This window comes from Hydra vulgaris, chromosome 11 (genome assembly GCF_038396675.1).
Source record: "Hydra vulgaris chromosome 11, alternate assembly HydraT2T_AEP".
NCBI classification, from domain to species: domain Eukaryota; kingdom Metazoa; phylum Cnidaria; class Hydrozoa; order Anthoathecata; family Hydridae; genus Hydra; species Hydra vulgaris.
The window spans coordinates 41,250,001-41,268,617 of NC_088930.1; the positions used below are offsets into that span (position 1 = coordinate 41,250,001).

General features: G+C 27.2%; 1 protein-coding gene across 6 annotated transcripts in view; it reads left to right on the forward strand.

The window, feature by feature from the left end:
* LOC100212317 (partitioning defective 3 homolog) overlaps nucleotides 1–17,358 on the forward strand; it is a 22,084-nt gene extending 4,726 nt beyond the window's left edge. For 2 of the 6 annotated variants that reach the window (XM_065811100.1, XM_065811099.1), the window contains exons 5-18: nucleotides 981–1,382; nucleotides 1,669–2,128; nucleotides 3,020–3,082; nucleotides 3,546–3,685; nucleotides 7,226–7,360; nucleotides 7,799–8,008; nucleotides 8,130–8,385; nucleotides 8,532–9,137; nucleotides 10,458–10,499; nucleotides 12,299–12,340; nucleotides 12,996–13,086; nucleotides 15,236–15,358; nucleotides 15,634–15,810; nucleotides 15,904–17,358. In XM_065811100.1, coding sequence (XP_065667172.1) covers nucleotides 981–1,382; nucleotides 1,669–2,128; nucleotides 3,020–3,082; nucleotides 3,546–3,685; nucleotides 7,226–7,360; nucleotides 7,799–8,008; nucleotides 8,130–8,385; nucleotides 8,532–9,137; nucleotides 10,458–10,499; nucleotides 12,299–12,340; nucleotides 12,996–13,086; nucleotides 15,236–15,358; nucleotides 15,634–15,810; nucleotides 15,904–16,660 — 3,504 coding nt within the window. In that variant the 3' untranslated portion in view covers nucleotides 16,661–17,358. Of the gene's footprint in view, nucleotides 1–351; nucleotides 809–980; nucleotides 1,383–1,668; nucleotides 2,129–3,019; nucleotides 3,083–3,545; nucleotides 3,686–7,225; nucleotides 7,361–7,798; nucleotides 8,009–8,129; nucleotides 8,386–8,531; nucleotides 9,138–10,457; nucleotides 10,500–12,298; nucleotides 12,341–12,995; nucleotides 13,087–15,235; nucleotides 15,359–15,633; nucleotides 15,811–15,903 lie in introns of those variants that run through there. The other 4 variants (XM_065811103.1, XM_065811102.1, XM_065811101.1 and 1 more) reach the window with 3 other exon arrangements.
* The last annotated feature ends 1,259 nt before the right edge of the window (nucleotides 17,359–18,617 follow it).

The following is an 18,617-nucleotide window of genomic DNA, read 5'->3' on the forward strand; positions in this document are numbered from 1 at the left end:
CACATAATTTTTAGAAAACTAGTTAGCATATTGAAATTTTTAATTTTTTATTTGAAACCTCTGAAGTTTTGAGAGATTTGAGGATTTTAATTTTTATTAAAATATATGGTACTAAAATTATAAATAATATTGTTTTTTAATTTTTTTTTTTTTTTTTTTTTTTTTTTATAAAACTTTTAACATAAAAAATTGATTTTTTTTACTATTAACTTTCTTTCAAGAATCGAGCTTCAGAATTCATTTTGAAGTTAAAATCTTGTTTTATTAAAGTTTTAAAAAATAATTATTTTTAGATCCTCTAATCTCTGAAATAAAAGATAATATTGTGTAATTTTAACTCCAATTAGTTTTGTATGTAATTGTGTGTTTGATACTGCTGTTTCAATAAGCAAAATTATTGCTGATTATAAGTTTTTACTAAGATTAAACTTTGTTATTAGAGTGTTTGTTTACTGTTTTTAAATAGCATCAATGAAACCATTAAGTAAATAAACTTTTGCTTTAAGACCATGTAAACATTTTTTATTCATTGATAAAATTAAAATTACAATGGAAGTTTAAAACTTTACAGTATAAATTGTATATAGTACTAGAAGATTTCTTTGCAATGTTCATAATAGTAGCAACAGATGCACAAATTATGTTTAAGCAAGTTTTCACAACAGTTTTTAATTTGGATGTCAACAAAAAAATACAAATACAGCATTCAGCTAGCTTATTTTATAACACTTCTTATGATCAAAGTTTATTTTTAAAAGATTTCAACACCCACATTTTTTCTAAAAATTATGCTAAAAAGTTGAATTCTGTGAGTGATTTATATGTTTTTTAGAAAGTTTTGTTATTTATTGTTGAATACCTGTATTACAATCTGTTATACAAGTTTATATCTTTGTGTGACTTTTTATGTTGTTTTTTTCTAATAGTTTTTCTTATCTTTTTATTTTCTTTCTTTTCTTAATTATGACATTTATATTTAGCTTATTGCAGTATATGATGAAGTCATTGATAGCTCCTTGCAATCTTGTAATATTTATGCTGCTATGAAACCAGAACAAGACAGTTGTATATCAGCAGCATTATCTGATAACGATTCGGGTGTAGCTGCTGATGCTTCAAATCCTACTAGTACACATAATTCCTTGAACTCTTCTTCTAAGCCTCCCCGGGGAATTAATAAAAATTTCAATAAAAATAAGAATGCTTCATCTAGGTCCTCCATTTCTTCAGGTTCATCAGTTTCTAGTCCAGAACTATCAAAGCGACAATTGCAACCCACATTTAGTCGAGACATAAATCGCAAGTCTTTGTCTACAAATCATCCTATGTTGTATACATGGATAGATCAACAAGACAAGTTTGGTGGTGGAGATATGTATGCTGTGAGTAAAGTTTAACTTTAGATAATTATGTCAGATAAACCAATAATAATTCACTGAACTATAGCAATTCTAATGACAAGAAAATGATTTAAACTTTTTTTGTATAAAAGAAGTTTGTTTTAAATGGATAAATTAGCATTTTAATAATAACTTTTTTAATAGTTGTAATATAAAAAGTTAAAAGATAATAAGCAAAAGAGTCAAGTTAAAATATAAGTATATTTTGTTTAATGTTCTCAGTTACAAAATAAAAGATTTTTCTTTATTATTATTGGTTACGTGGCAGGATAAAGTTGACCAAAATATCAAAGATAATGACTCAGAATCATCGTTTGACCAAGAAATTTTACTTGATCACTATGCTCTAAAATGCGTTGACATACAACCATATACAACTTCAGACGGACGTGAAATTGGTTTGGTTGTACAAAATGTTGTTGAAGGAAGTTATGTCGATAGAATAGGGGAGTTGCAAACTGCTGACAGAATAACTGAAGTAAATGGCATGGTTTTAACAGGTTTTTCCAATGCAAAAGCAAAAGAGATGTTTAACGAAGCATTGAAATCAGAAGTTATTCGTCTTAAACGGACTCGTTCACATCATTTTCTCAAAGATCAAATTGAAGTACCTCATTTAGTATTAATAAACTCTGAAAATTCTAAAGAACTTTTAAAACAGAGCAAAGAAGCTCCAAAGGTTTCAGTATCATCTGTAGAAAGTCAACCAAAAGAAGCTGCCATTGAAGGTAAGTCATAGTTTGATTTATTTTTTATTTAAATATAATTTCAACATTTTATTTAACATTTCATTCAATATTTCTTTATTATATGTAAATTCAACACTTTACTATTACAATGTTAAGTTGTAAGAAAAAAAAAAAAAAAAAAAAATTAAAGCATGAAGGTTGTTTGAAAAAAATATATGGTTCTTAAAATTCCTGACTCATCATTTGCACTTTAAAATGGTTTGTATCATATTCAAATAATTTGAAATTTGAATTTTTACCAGTTGATTTTTGAACTAATATATTTTCTGGAACAATAGTTTCAAAATGCTTGTTTTTAAAAGTTTATGTTTGTAAACACTTTTGAAGTTTTCAAAAGCATGTTTGTATGTTTATATTAGGGGTTTTTAACATTTATGTTTAAATTTTGTATTTTTACAAGGTTCATTTTAGTTTCAATTATAATTTGGTCTCCAATAATTATTTTAATCATGATTTAATTTGTTTTTTGTGGTTGACAAAGAACTTTTTAATAATGTAGCATTTGTTACTCATCAAATTGTCAAGAGTCTCAAGATGTTATTTTTTTTAAATTAACATTGAAAAAAAATTTAGTAAATATTAAAAAAAAATTTAACAAAGTTTTTCAAAATTAGTAAATTTTCTCTCAATTGTTTTTTCGTTTTCAAAGCCTTTAAACTCCTCTTCTTCTTTCTTTTTAAATCTGAGAAAATTCTGAGAAGGCATAATGGTAAAAACAGTTTTTTTAATAAGATATTCATATACTATATGAATATCTTATTAACTATACCATTTACTATTCATTTTATCCAACACACACTTTTTTATTTCTAATATTTTCTCTGTTATAGTTGTAAAAAAAATTAATTCCTTATTTTTGTTTTGTTTTAGCCGATTCAAAAGAAGAAGAAAAAATATCTAATAAACATAACTTTGTTGTTAGTCTTACAAAGGGTATGATTTGATATATGTATATCATATTTTGTTGATAAATGTATATCTTAGTTTTTATATCTAAAAAATGTGATGTATATATTTTCAGGGTTTTAGGCAACCCAATAGCACAGTGTATACTGGGTAATACCTAATGGGTTGAAAGTTTTCAAATTTCAATGACTTTTTCTTTTTAAGTAGTTGGACAATTTTATTAAAAGTTCCCAATATTTTGAACAATAACAATAAATATTCAATACAACAATAACATCAAATATTCACAAAAATGTGGTAAAAAATATATCTGGCTAACACCTATTTCTAAATTGATACAATAGAAGTATCTTAATGGTGTGAAGGTCTGAAAAACCTCTTGAGCCATCTTTATTTGCATTTTTTTATGTAGAAAACTCTATTCAAGAATTTTGTGATATAAAATGTAAGTGACTTTTTAGATTTTATTAAAGTTAATATTTTAATTTAGGAAAAGATGGTCTGGGATTCACCATCACCAGTAAAGATGTTTTAACAAGTAACACTAGAGAGTTTTTTATAAAAAATATATTGAATAAAGGAGCTGCAATAAATGATGGCAGATTGAGAGCTGGAGATGAGCTAATAAAGGTAATTTTGTGTGGTTATGTATTTTCTTGTAATGTGAAATGTTTATCGAATAATATAAATAAATACTGAATTAATGTTTATAATTGACTGAATATATTATTTAATGTCTTGGTCATGACATTAAATTGATCTTTTAATGGGGCATGTGAGTAGGGCTGTAAATCCGGGCTTGTGTTCGTGAACGGCTCGGTGATCGGCTTGACAAGAGCTCGTTCATCTTCGGCTTGAATGGTAAACGAGCCGGGCTTGAACATCGTAGGCTTGTTCATATAGGCTCGATTAAAGCTCGAATATATATATATATATATATATGTATATATTTATTTATATTATAATAATGTATTTGTAATAAATAAAATTGTGATATTGTATATATTAATATATAATAAAAATTATTTAGAGACGAGCCTTTAACAAACAATTTTTTTTTACTAAACGAGCTTTAAACTAACAGGTTACAATAATTATTTCGAGTTTTAAACTGGTCGAGCTCGAGCAACATGTTAAACGAGCCGAGCCCAAACAATATTAATCCTTAACAAGCCGAGCTCGAACAAAGAATCTCATGTTCGAAACGAGCTCGAGCCGAGCCTGAACACTCTTAATATGTAAATGAGCTAAACCGTGCCCTGGCAAGCTTGGCTCGTTCGACTTGATTTACAGGCCTACATGTGAGGCTCCTTAGCTGGGGGCAAAGGGAACTTATCTAGCTAAAAGAAAACTCTAATTTAAAATCCCTAATTTAACTGTGGGTAAGAATAGCCTGTAGGCCTTGGATGGTAATCGATCTTGTGGTAATATCACAATAAAATACTTAGTTCTAATATGCAAAACAAATTAATTTGAGGAAGGGCGTTCTGCTGTTAAAAGTTGCTTTAACTCTTTTATAATATCATATTTTAATAAAAAAATGCCATTAGCCAAATTCATTTCAGAGGCCTGGTCTCGAAATTAATTCGATGTAGGGAAAAAAGTAAAGATGGTTACTTTGTTATTAAAAAAAATCAACTAAACAATACTGTCGCTGCTACTATTAGTTCTTAATTCATCATGATTAAAAACCTAAATGATTAAAAAGATACTTTCGAGGAATTGCAAAAGAAAATGCAAATGTATTTACGTTTTTTAAAGCTAAAAGAAAAAAAGGAAGCCTAATAGGCTATTGAATATTGTTATTGAATAGCAAACATGTATTTTTAATGAAGTATCTCTTAAAATACCGAAAATTACAGCTGAATGGTCATCAAACAAGATATTTTACGATAAGAAAATTAGTGAAGATATCGTTTACAGATATTGTGACCATAAAAAGGAAGGGAACTGCGTCTTCCTGATAAAACATAAGAAATGCTACAAAGTTGCAAAATAAAATAGTTACCTGGTTAAATGTTATGCATTAAATCTATGAGTTAATGCATTAAATCTATGAGTATAAAATAATATATTGACTATTTGAGATCAGTTGTTTTACTTTTTGATTGATTTATTCCTAAAATAGAACATTGAAGTTGTCCTGTTAGTTCTAGTAGGTTGTGTACTGGCTTTATTTTCACTTTTGTGTTTTTTAAAACACAATAATATTAAAATACTAAATACAATGAAAACTATAAAAGAAAAGATTTAGGCTTTTTCTTGCACAGAACAGTTACAAAGTGTAATCATTTTTTTAAATTAACTGAGTCCTAAATAAAAAAAATGACAATTGCTATATCAGCATATCCAGAACTAAACTATTTTTAAACAGATGTATCATTGTTTAAAAATTGAAATAACACTTTTAAGAAATGGCTGTTTAGTTTTAATGTGTTTATTTTGTACAAATGAAATTGAAATTTGAAAGGGAATCATTTGTCTGTCAACATTTATGTTATAAATGCTCACAAAGAACTGCCTTTGTTTTATCAGATTATATTTGTTTTAATACCTCATTATTTGATCCAATTATACTTCATATAGATAACACTAAAATTGAAAATATTGACTTCTATATTAATAAACTCACGAAAGATTCAAATTATAATAATACTTGAAAAAACTTTTTCTAACACTTTTAAAAATAATACCAAAATTGTCGCTAATATCATTCAAAATAAGACTGAAAATACTGATGTACAAAGAACATATGATGGTTTAAAAGGCATAGCATATTTCTCATTAATAGATAACTTTTTAATACTGGTATTGTAAATATTGACCTTAGTAACCGCATGGCTCCAAAATGATATGGTATTCATTACATAAGCATAGAAAAAAATACAAAAAAGTAGCATGATTACAGAAAACATAAAGTTACAGCTGCTTGACTATCTAATTTACTTGGTTTTTTTGGAAAACTTTTAAAGTTATGTTGTATTAGAATGTTTTTTAGAATGTTTTTTACACCAGGCCTAAGCCATTTAGAAAATATTCAAAAAGGTAAATTATTTGAAAACTTTCTAAAGCAAAAGTTGAAAAATACCTATACTTTATTAGCCTAATCAACAATAAATATGGTTGTAGCCCTGATAAATTAGATCTATCAAGAAGTTTGTTAGACTAGAAAACTCAAGATTGTGTTAATTGTGTTGGGCCATGAAAAACAAGTAGAAAATTTTCTTCAATTTTATGTTCAATGCCAGCTACAGATTGAGTGTACAGATGCAATACATCAAACATTTTTAAATTAAACAAATTAATACCTTATTAGTAATTGTTGAAGAAACAGTAAATTCAATATATGATTAAAAGAAAATGAAAAAATGAAATTATCTTGAAATCAAGTTTTGCTATCTAATTTTGTTATGTTAAAAGTCAAATTTGACAATCTAGTTTTGTTATGTTAAAATCATTAAGAAAATTTATAAAAAACTTAAAGTTTTTTGCCATTGTAATTTTTTCGAGATAAAAGCAATTTTAACATTTTGAAAATTTGATTTTTGAATTTGTATATATAAAGGGTTCCTTTTATAATTTTTATAACAATAATTTTCTCTCTGCTGAATTTTATTTTTGTTTTTTCATATCACTTTGTTTTTATGATTGATTCAAGTTTTATTTTAGCTAGTCAGTTTTTTTTGCATCTTCTTTCTTATTATTTAACTGAAATAATGTCTGGCAAATTCTTTGTATTTCTGGCAAATTATTTGTATTAAATCTCTCTATTTATAAACTTGTTTTAAACAACTTCATATAGGTTTTTTTGTACACTTTCTGATCTTGGTAAACGATAGTATTTGAGCAGACCATTCGAATCTTTTGATTTAAAATTTTTATAAAGCATAAAGCAAAAGCACAATACAATTAAAGCGTTTTAAAAATTTAGCCAGAAAAAGTATAAATATTAAGATGTGTAACACTTGTTGATACTTTATCAAACTGAAAAGCTACCATTATTATTTTTTTCCCTACATCGTAATCATAAGTGTGCGGACCGCGTCTAATGAATTTGGCTAATATGGAAAACCATCTGGACCACGCATGTTTGGAAACATGTATATTCAACTTTAAAATATGTGTATAATAATTTTTTTTTTCTTTCATCCTTTTTCCTCTTGACTTTAGGTTAATGATGTTTCATTGTACGATAAAAGTCAATCGGATGTTGTTAAGATACTTCGAGAATCAGAGGGAGTGTTAACTCTACAACTTGCAAGGAAAAAATCTTTTCAAGAAGATATCCATTTTGAAAACTCCAAGGTTAGTTTGTTTCTATTAGTAAACTTTGTAGTCAAATTTTTTACCTGGACTCTGATGTTTTCTTTAGATGAACTATGTTGTCTAATGTTTAGAAATGTTTAAAATATTGTGAACTTTAAAGAGAAAAAATAACTAGAACATAAGAATCATTGAAATAAAGAGGTTATAATATAGTTAGATAGGTTAATATTATTTAATAGATTAAAATAATAGATCTTACATAATGTTTTTCTTGAGTCAGACATTCGTCAAAAACAATTGAGACAAAGGTCAATATTTGTCTCAATAGTTTTTCAATGTCTGTAAAAATAAACCCAATTTTTTAAGACCTTTAATTAAAAAAAAAAAAAATAGTAACAAGAAAACACTCAACTACTTTTTACAATTTTATAGGTACATGATAATTATTTTGTTTAATTTAGTTTTATTATTCTATAGTGTCTCCCAGAGGAAAGCATTAAAACAAATAATCCACCAGATATAGTGAAATATCCTTTATCTGAAGAGATATTTAAGCTCACCATACCTCTTAATAATCAAGGCTCGGCCGGATTAGGCATAAGCCTAAAAGCAAAAGTAAATGAAGTTACTAAAGAAGATCTTGGCATATACATCCAATCAGTTTTGAAAGGTGGCGCAGCCGCAAAGGTTAACTAATAGTTATGATTTTTTTTATTTAATTTTTTTTTAACTAGTTAAATAAAAAGTAAAATGAAACATTTAAATAAATAATGAATATAGGTAGTTAGTTATTAATTTTTTTCTGTAGGATGGAAGATTGATGGCTAAGGATAAACTTATTAGTATTAATGAGACTATATTAATTGGAATGTTAAATGATGAAGCTATGGCTTCGATTCGTATAGCTTTGGAAGAGTCATTACAAAAAGATTTTATTCAAATTGTTATTAGTCGTCCATCAAGAACTAATTACATGCCCAATAAGGATGATCATATTCTATCCAGCAGCCCAAATAATGATAGTATGAAAGTTACAACAGATCTTGTTGACCATGGTGACAGTGGTAATTTATTAAATTTTAGTTTTTAGAGATATATTCAGTATAATTATAAGCATTGTATAAAATGATACTTGTATATTTGCAACTAACTTATTGCTTCATCCTCTGCACTATTTTTTATTAAAATATTTTGAAAAATAATTTTTTAGATTTTTTAATTGAAGAAAAAAGTCAGAAATTATCTGGGCACAATCCTGTTAGAAATAAATCATACTTTAAAGCCTGTCCATTAATTTTATCTGACGAAAACAAACAGTTTGATGGTGGTTCTACTGCTGAAGTACAATCTAAAGCTTGTGTTGATAAAACTCCTGTTAAAGAAGTTCCTAAAAAACAATTAGCGAATTATGAAATGCCCCCATCTTATGAAGAAGCTGTGAGTCGTAAGCTTTCAAATAAAACTATAGATAAGGACAAAATAAAATTCAAAATGACACCTGGTCCAATTTTTGCTGTACCATTTGAAGAATTTCAAAAGCAAGAAGCAAAAATAAATGCATTTAAACCACTTGCAAGAACTAAACTTATGAGTAGTAGCCAGTCAAATATCGACAAGTTGGATTCTGCTAGAATGTCCATTGTTTCACAGTCTTCATTAGAATCCTTTATGGTAGGACCTGATAAAATTCCATTTTCACGTCATGCGTTTGGAAGATCCTCTATGTCAGAAAGAAAAGGGCGTGCACATATTGATGCAACTAAGAGTGAGCTATATAACAAATTAAAGAAATTTAAAAGTATGGAAGAACTTAGAGGTATAAATATTTTTTATTATATTTAATCTCATAGAAATAAATTGACAAATTGTCTTAACATCACTATGTTTGAAATAAGCTTTGTTCCAATAAAATAAAATGATTTAAAAGAACATTTGAAATATATTATTCTTTCTTAATTTAGATAATAAACTTTTCTTTATTAGGTTGAGGGGCCTACTACAGCCAAGGAGGGGCAACTCTTTAGGTTGAGGGGACTATGATAGCCAAGGAGGGGCAACTCTTAATTTTTTTTTAATTGTTGCTACAACCTTTTCTCAACCCTTTAGCTAATATCATGCGGTAGTGGTGTAGTGCAGTAGTGGTGTAATGATAATGTACTTGCTTCATAAGTGAGAAGTTTCAAGTTTGATCCCCACCACATCCTTGGTACCGCACTCAACTTGTTTGTCCGTGCAGCAGCCTTGTTTGTCATGGTTTATGTTTCAGAATTAAAAAGTTGAGAGAGGGTTATTACAACAAAGCAGCTTCCTTGACTTTATTGGCTCTCTTAGCCTTAAGGATATGAATTACAAAAAAAAAATGTAGTAATATGTACTGCATTTCTGTTTCATTGGCTTTTACATATATTTCCTCATGTTTAGCATCATATATTCAATCTGTTTTTACATAATACAACAAGTTATAAACAGATGTAACTACTGTTTACATCTTGGTTTGTTAAGTTATTGTTTCTTGACTAATTGTAGACTCAATCATGTACATATAATTAAAATGTTAGTAATTAGCTATTAGGTCAATAGCTATGGATTGCTCCTCTATATGTCCTTGGCTTTGTTCTTGCTATTTATTTCTTGTTCTTGTTATTGATTTAAAAAATTTTTCAAATCAATAACAAGATTTACGTAGATGTAACAAGCTTACAAAGAGGTAACAAGTTTAACAAATTTACTTTTTTATTACATCTTCTCTATAGAAGTTTTTAAATCTTCTCCATTGAATTTAATACATCTTTTTCATAGGAGTTGTTAAAATTTCTTTATAGAGGCTATTTATTATGGCTACTTCATTAATCCAGCGCTAAACAATTAATTTAGTTTGTGTTTCAGCAACTTTTTTGTCGCAATGATAAGTAAAAATAAAAAAGAGCACATGGTTGGAATAACTTTTTTAATCAATTTTTATTTGTGAATTGAATGGTGTTTAACAGTGCATATTATTTTTGTTCTTAATTTAATGACTGAATTGAATTGTAAGAGTTTCGTACACTTAAATAACTAAAACTTTATTAAAATAAAAAAATTAAATTGTTTATCATTAAAAATAGATTATTGCATGATAATTTTTTTGTTTCTATAGCATCACGCATGTTAGAAATGGACTTCAATGCCAATTTTATAGGTAATTTGTGTACTTTTTTTTTTAATTGATGTGTGTGCATGTGTTATTTAAAAGTAAGACAACTTTTTATTTTTTCTGGAAATACAAGCTGAAAATATTTTTTTTTGTAACTTGTCATAAAATAATTAAAACAGTAAAAGTATCTTTGATCAATAAATCTATGCTATATTTAGTTATGTTAAGCATTATTTGTACACATGTACAAGTATTTTTTTTTTATTTGTGCCTGTATATTTATTATAAATTTTTTGATTATTTTGCCTAAAAATCTAGTGTAATTTATTAATATTTTTATATAAATTAATTTATAAACCCAATTTAAATGAGTATTGAAATACTTTTCTTTTGTAAAAAAAAATGCCTGCCAAAACCTAAACTCTCAGTTGATGTACTGTGATCACTCCACTGCGTCTATCCTTATTTACATCAGTCAATGTATGATTACTCCACTGCCCCTATGGCTATAACAATTGATTTATGTACGCATTTATGCACTTTTTCTATGGGACTTGGAAAAAAAAAAAGATAAACAACAATAATAGTTAAAAAAAAAAAAAAACTACTTCGAAATAAAACCTATAAAAAAAAAAGTTAAAAAAAAGAGTTTCTCTATGAGGTTTTGAACCCACAACCTTGTCAGTTGCACCTCAAGGTTTTATTACTGTAACCAGTGCAGTGGCTAGTGAATCGAAGGCCGTCACCCCCTAAAAAAACCTGCCATTAGAGCTCCAAAATCTTAAAATTTCTCCACAAGGTATCACAAAAAAAGCTTCTCAAATTTGCAAAAGTGTCTCTAAATTTTCAAAAGGGCTCCCTAAAGGTTCTTCACACACACCCTACAATTAGGGGATTTGGGGGAGCCTAGTCACAGCTTTGATTGTAACATTTATTGCACTATGCCACTAATTTCCGATATTGAAAAATTAAAATATTTAAACATTTGTCTTTACCAAATAATGCTTATATTATGTGTACGCACATACAAATGATGAATTTCTTTTCAAACCCATGAGATATTCTTAGTTACACGAAATGCATTTATATTTCCAGATTTTTTCCAGATTTTTCTTACAAATATTATCCTGACTTTTTCAGGATATATAAAAGAGAACATTTTTGATTTTTAAAATATGACCTGGATAATTTCTGTTTAGCATTCATTATATTGAAATCCTTCAAAAGTGTGTAAAGAATTTTTTCATGTACCTCAAAGAGAAATTCCCAAGTTTGAGTAAGACTGAAATAAAAGAGTTTATTTTGAAATAAAGAGTTTATTTTGTTATTATTATATTTAAATTGTCTACAAATGCATGAATTTTTGAAAGATGAGCATTTGTATCAGATCTTCTGAAAAGCTTTGAGAAGAATGCTTTAGATGAAGAGTATGAAGAATGCTTTAGATGAAAAGAAAAAAAGTAGTAGAATGTGCTGAAGCTTATGTTTCAGCCAAATAAATACACTTTATCGTTACAGAAAACTATTATATAGGAACTTAAATGTGTCTTTATAACATTTATAGTAAAGCTCTGTTTAAATATTGTCATTTCACGTTTTAAACTTTGCAAAATATAAGAAAAAATCTTTGTCAATATTTTCAACACTAGAGCTATTTAGTTGTTTTTTTTAAAAACATATATGTAGTCTCAGCATTGATATTTTTATAAAAGAAAAAAAAACAATCAAAGATACAAAAAACATTGTTCAATTGTTAGTCTGATCAATTTTAATTTTATTTATATTTACTTGTTATACTCTGATTCTGTAATGATTTGATTTTTTTTATTTGATTTTATATTTAGACAGACAGACACACAAAAATGATCAGTTTATTGATTACGAATGTAAGTCAATTTTTATACATATGTAGAAATAAATAAATTTATAAATGTTCTATGAAGGATATTTTTTATTAAATTTTAGTTAAAGTTTTTCTGTTAATAAATAAATTATGTGTGACCAACCAGATGTAAGTGTCAATAAAACTGGTAGTTTTATATACAAGATATTTTTGTACATGTTATAATATCCCTTACCTTATAAATATATTATATCTATAAGGTATGGAAAGAACCTAGAGGGCTCAATGTTCAAAGTATAACCTTATGTATATGTAATTATCAAGTAAAATATAGACTTAAAAAATATGAAACATAAAAATCCTCCTTGCCAATTGTCATTATGAGTTCACAAAAAAAAATTATATCAAGCAAAAGGGAATATAGAGATGGAAGTCAATTTTAACAAGCACTTGTAATGGATTTTTCTTTGATCATTTTTCTTTTGTCTTTTTTAAGTTTTGTTTAATTCAGCTGTCATTTAGTTTATAATTCAACTTACTGTCATTTTTAGAATTTTAACTTGCACATCTGTAAGATACTTCTGTTATACTTAAGTTAAAGTTACAAAAAACACAATTTATATTTCCTGCATTCTTGAATCACGAATTATATATATTGCTTAGTTTATATCACTAAATAAATGTTATTTTGTTTTTAGTGAACATGTTTGAAAAAAACAACAATCAAAGCTCCCCAAACGATATATCTTACACTGCTAATCACCTTGCAGTCAATGGTAACAAAATGATGTAAGGTTTACTTAATTTTGTATTGTTTGAATTATTGTAAAGAACATATTTTGAAAAACATCTTAAACAAAAATGCTCTATAGCAATAACTATTTTAGGCTTTGAATTATTATTTTCTCAGTTTGTAATGCATTTGCAAACATCTATTTAACTTTTTTTATTTGTCACATTGTAAATTTTGCTATTGCAATAAGTTTATAATATAGTTTGGAGCAGGTAAGGTTTCATAGCTGTGATGATAGACTCTTACCTACAAGAAGGAAAATGCATAAAAATATTAGTTCATTTTTTTTAGTATTAGCATTTCATTGGAGAAAATTTCTAGTAGTTTCTAATTTTTTGTTCTGATTTTCATGTTCTTTTTTTTACTTGATGTTATCAAGAAAACTTAATCCTTATTTTACCGTGTTTGTTTTTAATTTTTTTTTAGTTTATATTACTTAAATTGCTTTATAATTTTTTGTCAACATTGTAATTTTAAGTAATGGATTATAGTGGTATATAGAAAAGTATCTTTTTAACAAATTAACAAACTTTTGCTGAAAACATGAATCCTGATTAAAAAATACCTCACAACTTTCAGGTATTTAACAAATTTTTGGTGAAAACAAGACTCCTGATAAAAAGTGCTTTACAACTTTCTGGTGACAAGTATTAAAAGAGTTGGTTTGTATCCTGAATATCTTGCGGTCTTCAACTTTCATAATTGGAATTATGAAAGTTACTTCTTTTTCTTAATAAATACATTTTATGCAGTTGTTTAGACAGTTTATTTACAATTAGGATATCATTAATTAAGAATTATTGTTATTTAATAAAACTAGTAATTTTTTACTTTAAGTTATTAATTTCAAAGTATCAATAAAGGCCATGCACTAAAAGACTTATTGACTACAATTTTTACATCTTGTAAAAAATTGTAAACAGTTAACAATTTGTCTTAAATTACACACCAGCCTGGAATTCTTTGCAATGAAGTTGTTAAAGAACAAACCTTAAACTAAAGTCTAAAATTTACAAATGGTTATTGAACAATTGGAGTTTATTTGAAAGAATATTAATGAGTTGTGATGATTTCTTAAATAAGATATTGGCAAACTCCCTCAAATTTTTATTCACGTAAAGCTCAACAATTTACTCCAAAAACGCTGAGTAATTGTTCAGCTTTACGTGAATAAAAGTTTGAGCAATATTGCTAAAGTTTTTATTTACATAAAACTGACCAAATACTGAGTAAAAGCAATTGCTCTTTTTTATTCACCCGGCCTATTAAATTGACTCTATTATAGTGTAAACAATACAGTTATTCAACAGGGACAGTTATTGGACACTACAAAACTTATGTTTCAAAAATAAGAATAAATTTGAAAAAACTTGTACAATATTGTCATAGATATTTCTGTAAACAATTTTGTCATGCATATAATTCTTTCTTTACTGGCTAACTCTGCAACGTGTTTTGTTGTGCTGTACTGTGTATGCATAAAAATAGCGAATTTTCTTTAAAGCTAGTTGAACTTTTTAAAATGTAAGTATAATAATATTTCATTTGGAAATATGTACAAAGTATAGTTTTAAAAATATAATCCATGGTTGTAATCGTAATCCATGGTTCTAATCGTTCATGTGTCCAGTAACTATACTTTTCAGTGTGTTTTTCGTTAAAATAATTTTGTTTGTAAAACGGCGAGATTATAAAATAAACACAATTGTTAAAATAATAAAAAATTATTATTAAATTTGTCATTGAATTTTAAAGCATTTTTTATTTATTATGTATGAAAGACCCACATAAAGTTGAGTAATACCTTAAGTGTCCAATAACTGTACTTTACAGCACTCATCATAAAACTAAGAATAATGATAATAACAGTAACAACAGCATTAACAACAATAATAATGTTAATAATAATAATAATAATAATAATAATAACAATAATAATAATAATAATAAATGACAATAATAGTAATAACAGTAATAATAATAATAAAAATAATAATATTAATAATAATAACTACAGTAATAACAATATATTAAATACTCATATTTAATAGTAACATTGAATAATGTTGATCCTTACTAAATGAAAACAAAATAAACTAAAAAATGAATTTAAATATTTGATGACATTCAAAATGATTATTTTAGGGATCATAAGATCGATAATTCCAATAACAGATACTTAAAATTTTCTAAAATGCACCCACCGAAATCAAATCGAAATATAAAAACACGTCCTTACTCATGCCTTATTGATGGTAACGATGTCAGGTATTTATTATTAAATTAAACATTTAGCTAAAGATTTAAAATTAACTTTAATTTAAATTAACTAAACGTCAAATAACTTTTAAGCAAAGTTTTTTTTCATGATATAATCCACTAACTATAATAATTTTTAAAAGTCAAATCATAACCAATTTTTTTAAATAATAACAAATTTACGAAAATAATGAAAAAAAGGGTAATAACATACTGGTAGTTGTTTTTGTGTGTAATTTTCTTATAGTTTATGAAGAATTAAAAAATAAAAGCCTTCGTTTTAGAAATCGAAATATGGCGTTAAACAATAGCTTACAAGAGGCGTTAAACTGTTCAGATGAATTTTTTTCACCAGTGTTAAAAGTTCCTGCTCGCAAGAAATCTGCCCCCGAAAGATCGCTTTTTTTTGTAGACGAAAAGAAGCGGAAAGGCTTTTTAAAAGGAATCGGCGTCCTGCTGAAGTATTTTGACGTTTTTTATATAAATAATTTATCCTGGTATTTCACTTTCGTTTCTTATTTTCTTTTTTATTATCTTTGTTATATATTTTTAAGATGGAATAAGAAGATAAAAGATGAAGGCGTTACTGTAAACGACATAAGTAGAATTAAAAACAGTCATTGCAACATTGATTGTGTAAAACCACGCCCGTTAAGCTTGAGTGCTGAATCAATAGCATCGTCTCCTTACTTAGACTTTAACAACAAAAATATCATGCGTTTACAAGAAGATTTATTTCAAAAAGAGTTAGTTAATGCAAAAATACAAGAGAAGAAAAAAATGAAAGCAGAGGGAAGGAACGAGCCTTTTCATAATAGTAAATCACCCACTTCAAATCTTTATAAATGTTCCCATAATCCTTATAAACCATCAACATTGCCTGATAAAACATCACACGAAACGTGGAGCGTCCATAATGCCGCTACTATGCGTGAAAAAACGAAACAGTTTTACCCAGACGTTCGAAACAGTACAAGAAGTGCACGTGATTTTAATTTACAACGTCAAAGTTCACTACCTCCAAGGAGTAAAAAAGAGGTGAATCCTTTCATTACTGAACAAAAAAAAGTGACTCATGTCATTTCCGAACCAATCAAAAGCAAGTTTGCTTTAGAAATAGAAGATATTTTTCATACAAAAAAAAACTGCCCAGTTCAACTTACGTCTGTTCATAAACTTGAAGAAACCACGAAAACACCTAGCTCGTATCCTATCAATAGCAAAGCATTACCTACAAAAAAAACAAATGTTCAACAAATAACAAAGTTAAACCGTGAGAACGTGTCGATAACACATCAGGCGCAGGTTTAAATTTTTATATATATTTGCCAAATTCTATCAAATTTAATACCCATCAGCACTTCTAAATGTAATAAAAGAACTCACTGCAATTTTAACTTAAGAGGTTTTACAAATCTCAAGGATAAAAATTAACATGATCAAAGTATTTTATAATTTCGCATATTTTAAGCATGTTTGCCAAAAATTAGTGACTATTTATTATAATTCATATTTTAGCATTTTTGCTAATATATCCCATAAGTGTTTACTTTCTTTTGTAAGCATAAATATATCAAAGTTTATTTATTTAGAAGTTTTAAAGATAATTATAATCTAGAATTTTTTTACATTGAAAATGTTGTTAAATAATTTTAGAATGTCATTTTTTTTAATTAAAAAATGTTTTTTTTCTTTTTTCGCGGCGTCATCAGTAAAATACTTGTGAGTTATGGGTATTTTGCGAATACTTAAGCTTATAAGAAATTTAATTAATATAATTTGAATATAGCTTTTTTGCTTCTTTAACTCGCCTGTTTATAAGATAAATACTATAAGATAAATATATATATTTTTTTGTTGTTCGTTTAGTTTTTTAGTAGCATCTTAAAAGCTTTTTTATTTACAAACATTCATTTTTGTGTAAATGTCGCTCCATGACCAACTTTTTTAAACATCTTTATAAATGCTGTGTACATTTTTTCTTCTGAATATATATAACTTTTATAAAATTTCGTATTTTTTATTTAAATCCATATATAGGGGAGAGTTGGATAATCGTGAACGCGGGTTAACTCCGAACATGATCAAGACGTCATGATAGAAAAAAACTGTTGACAATTTCTTTTTGCCTGCTGAGAGCGGGTCCCATACTCAGTTCCAGACGTGCAATAGTGCAGTGAAGCTGCGCTCGTTGTTCCCAATAAATTGGTCCTAACTTTTTCTGATAGTTTCATGTAATTTTTTGCTTAAGAAACATTCCTGTTGTAGTTACTATGGATATAAAGCCTTTTGTTTTTGTTGTTGCATAGTAACATGAGGAGTTTTTTAACACGTTATATTTTGGGTATGTCGATACAACCTCAATAGATTTGTATTTCATAATCGTATTTCATTTGTTTGTGTCCGCGGGGAAATAACGAACGATCTTAGTGGGGTAACTTCGAACGTCTTAAGTGTCATTGATAAGGCGCAGTGGCCTTGTTCGTCAAGGTTCGTGTTACAGAGTAATAAAGTTGAGAGAATGTTATAACCACAATTAAGTAGCCTCCTCGTATGTAGTGACCTTCTCGGTCTTGAGGAGGTAAAATTAAAAAAAGAAAATAAAAGTTTTATCTATTAGAGGCTGATCATGTACCATCATAGAAAGAAAAAAAAACAGAACTTTCTCATATAATTTGCGAAGAAAAGTATAAGGATCTTCCAACAGAAGACTGAACCATGTGTCATAAATGCCGGTCCTGGTTGCACAAAAGTGTACAATCGGTGAAAGCACGTCCCGGGTTTTTGTTTGTGTTTTTTTAAAATTTTGATAATTAAAAAATTAGATATTAATTTTAAAAGAGTGTTGTTGTACCAAGATGCGATGAAAAGTTTCATGATCTGCCCATGGAAGACTGGATTATGTGTTACAATTGTAAGGTCTGGTGGAGGTGACCGTACCTGAGGTTTTTTCTGTGATTTCTGCACATAGTTATTACAATTAGCGTTTTATTCGTTATTACACAACAGTGTTTGTGATTACCCTAAGGTGTGTTCGGCTTAACCCCACGTACGTAGGGTAATTCCGAACACCAATGGTTATATTTTTGCCCTAAATTTTTTTATTTTATAATAAGATATATAAAAATTGTTTTTGGGGGTTTGTGACTAATAGTTAGACTAAATGATAAGCAATAAATATAATCAATTTTGTATAGCTGGCATCTTTATTTTGCCTTCCCGTTTAGGTGTTTGCCGATTTCCCCTCTCTCCCCTAGCTTTCTCTAAT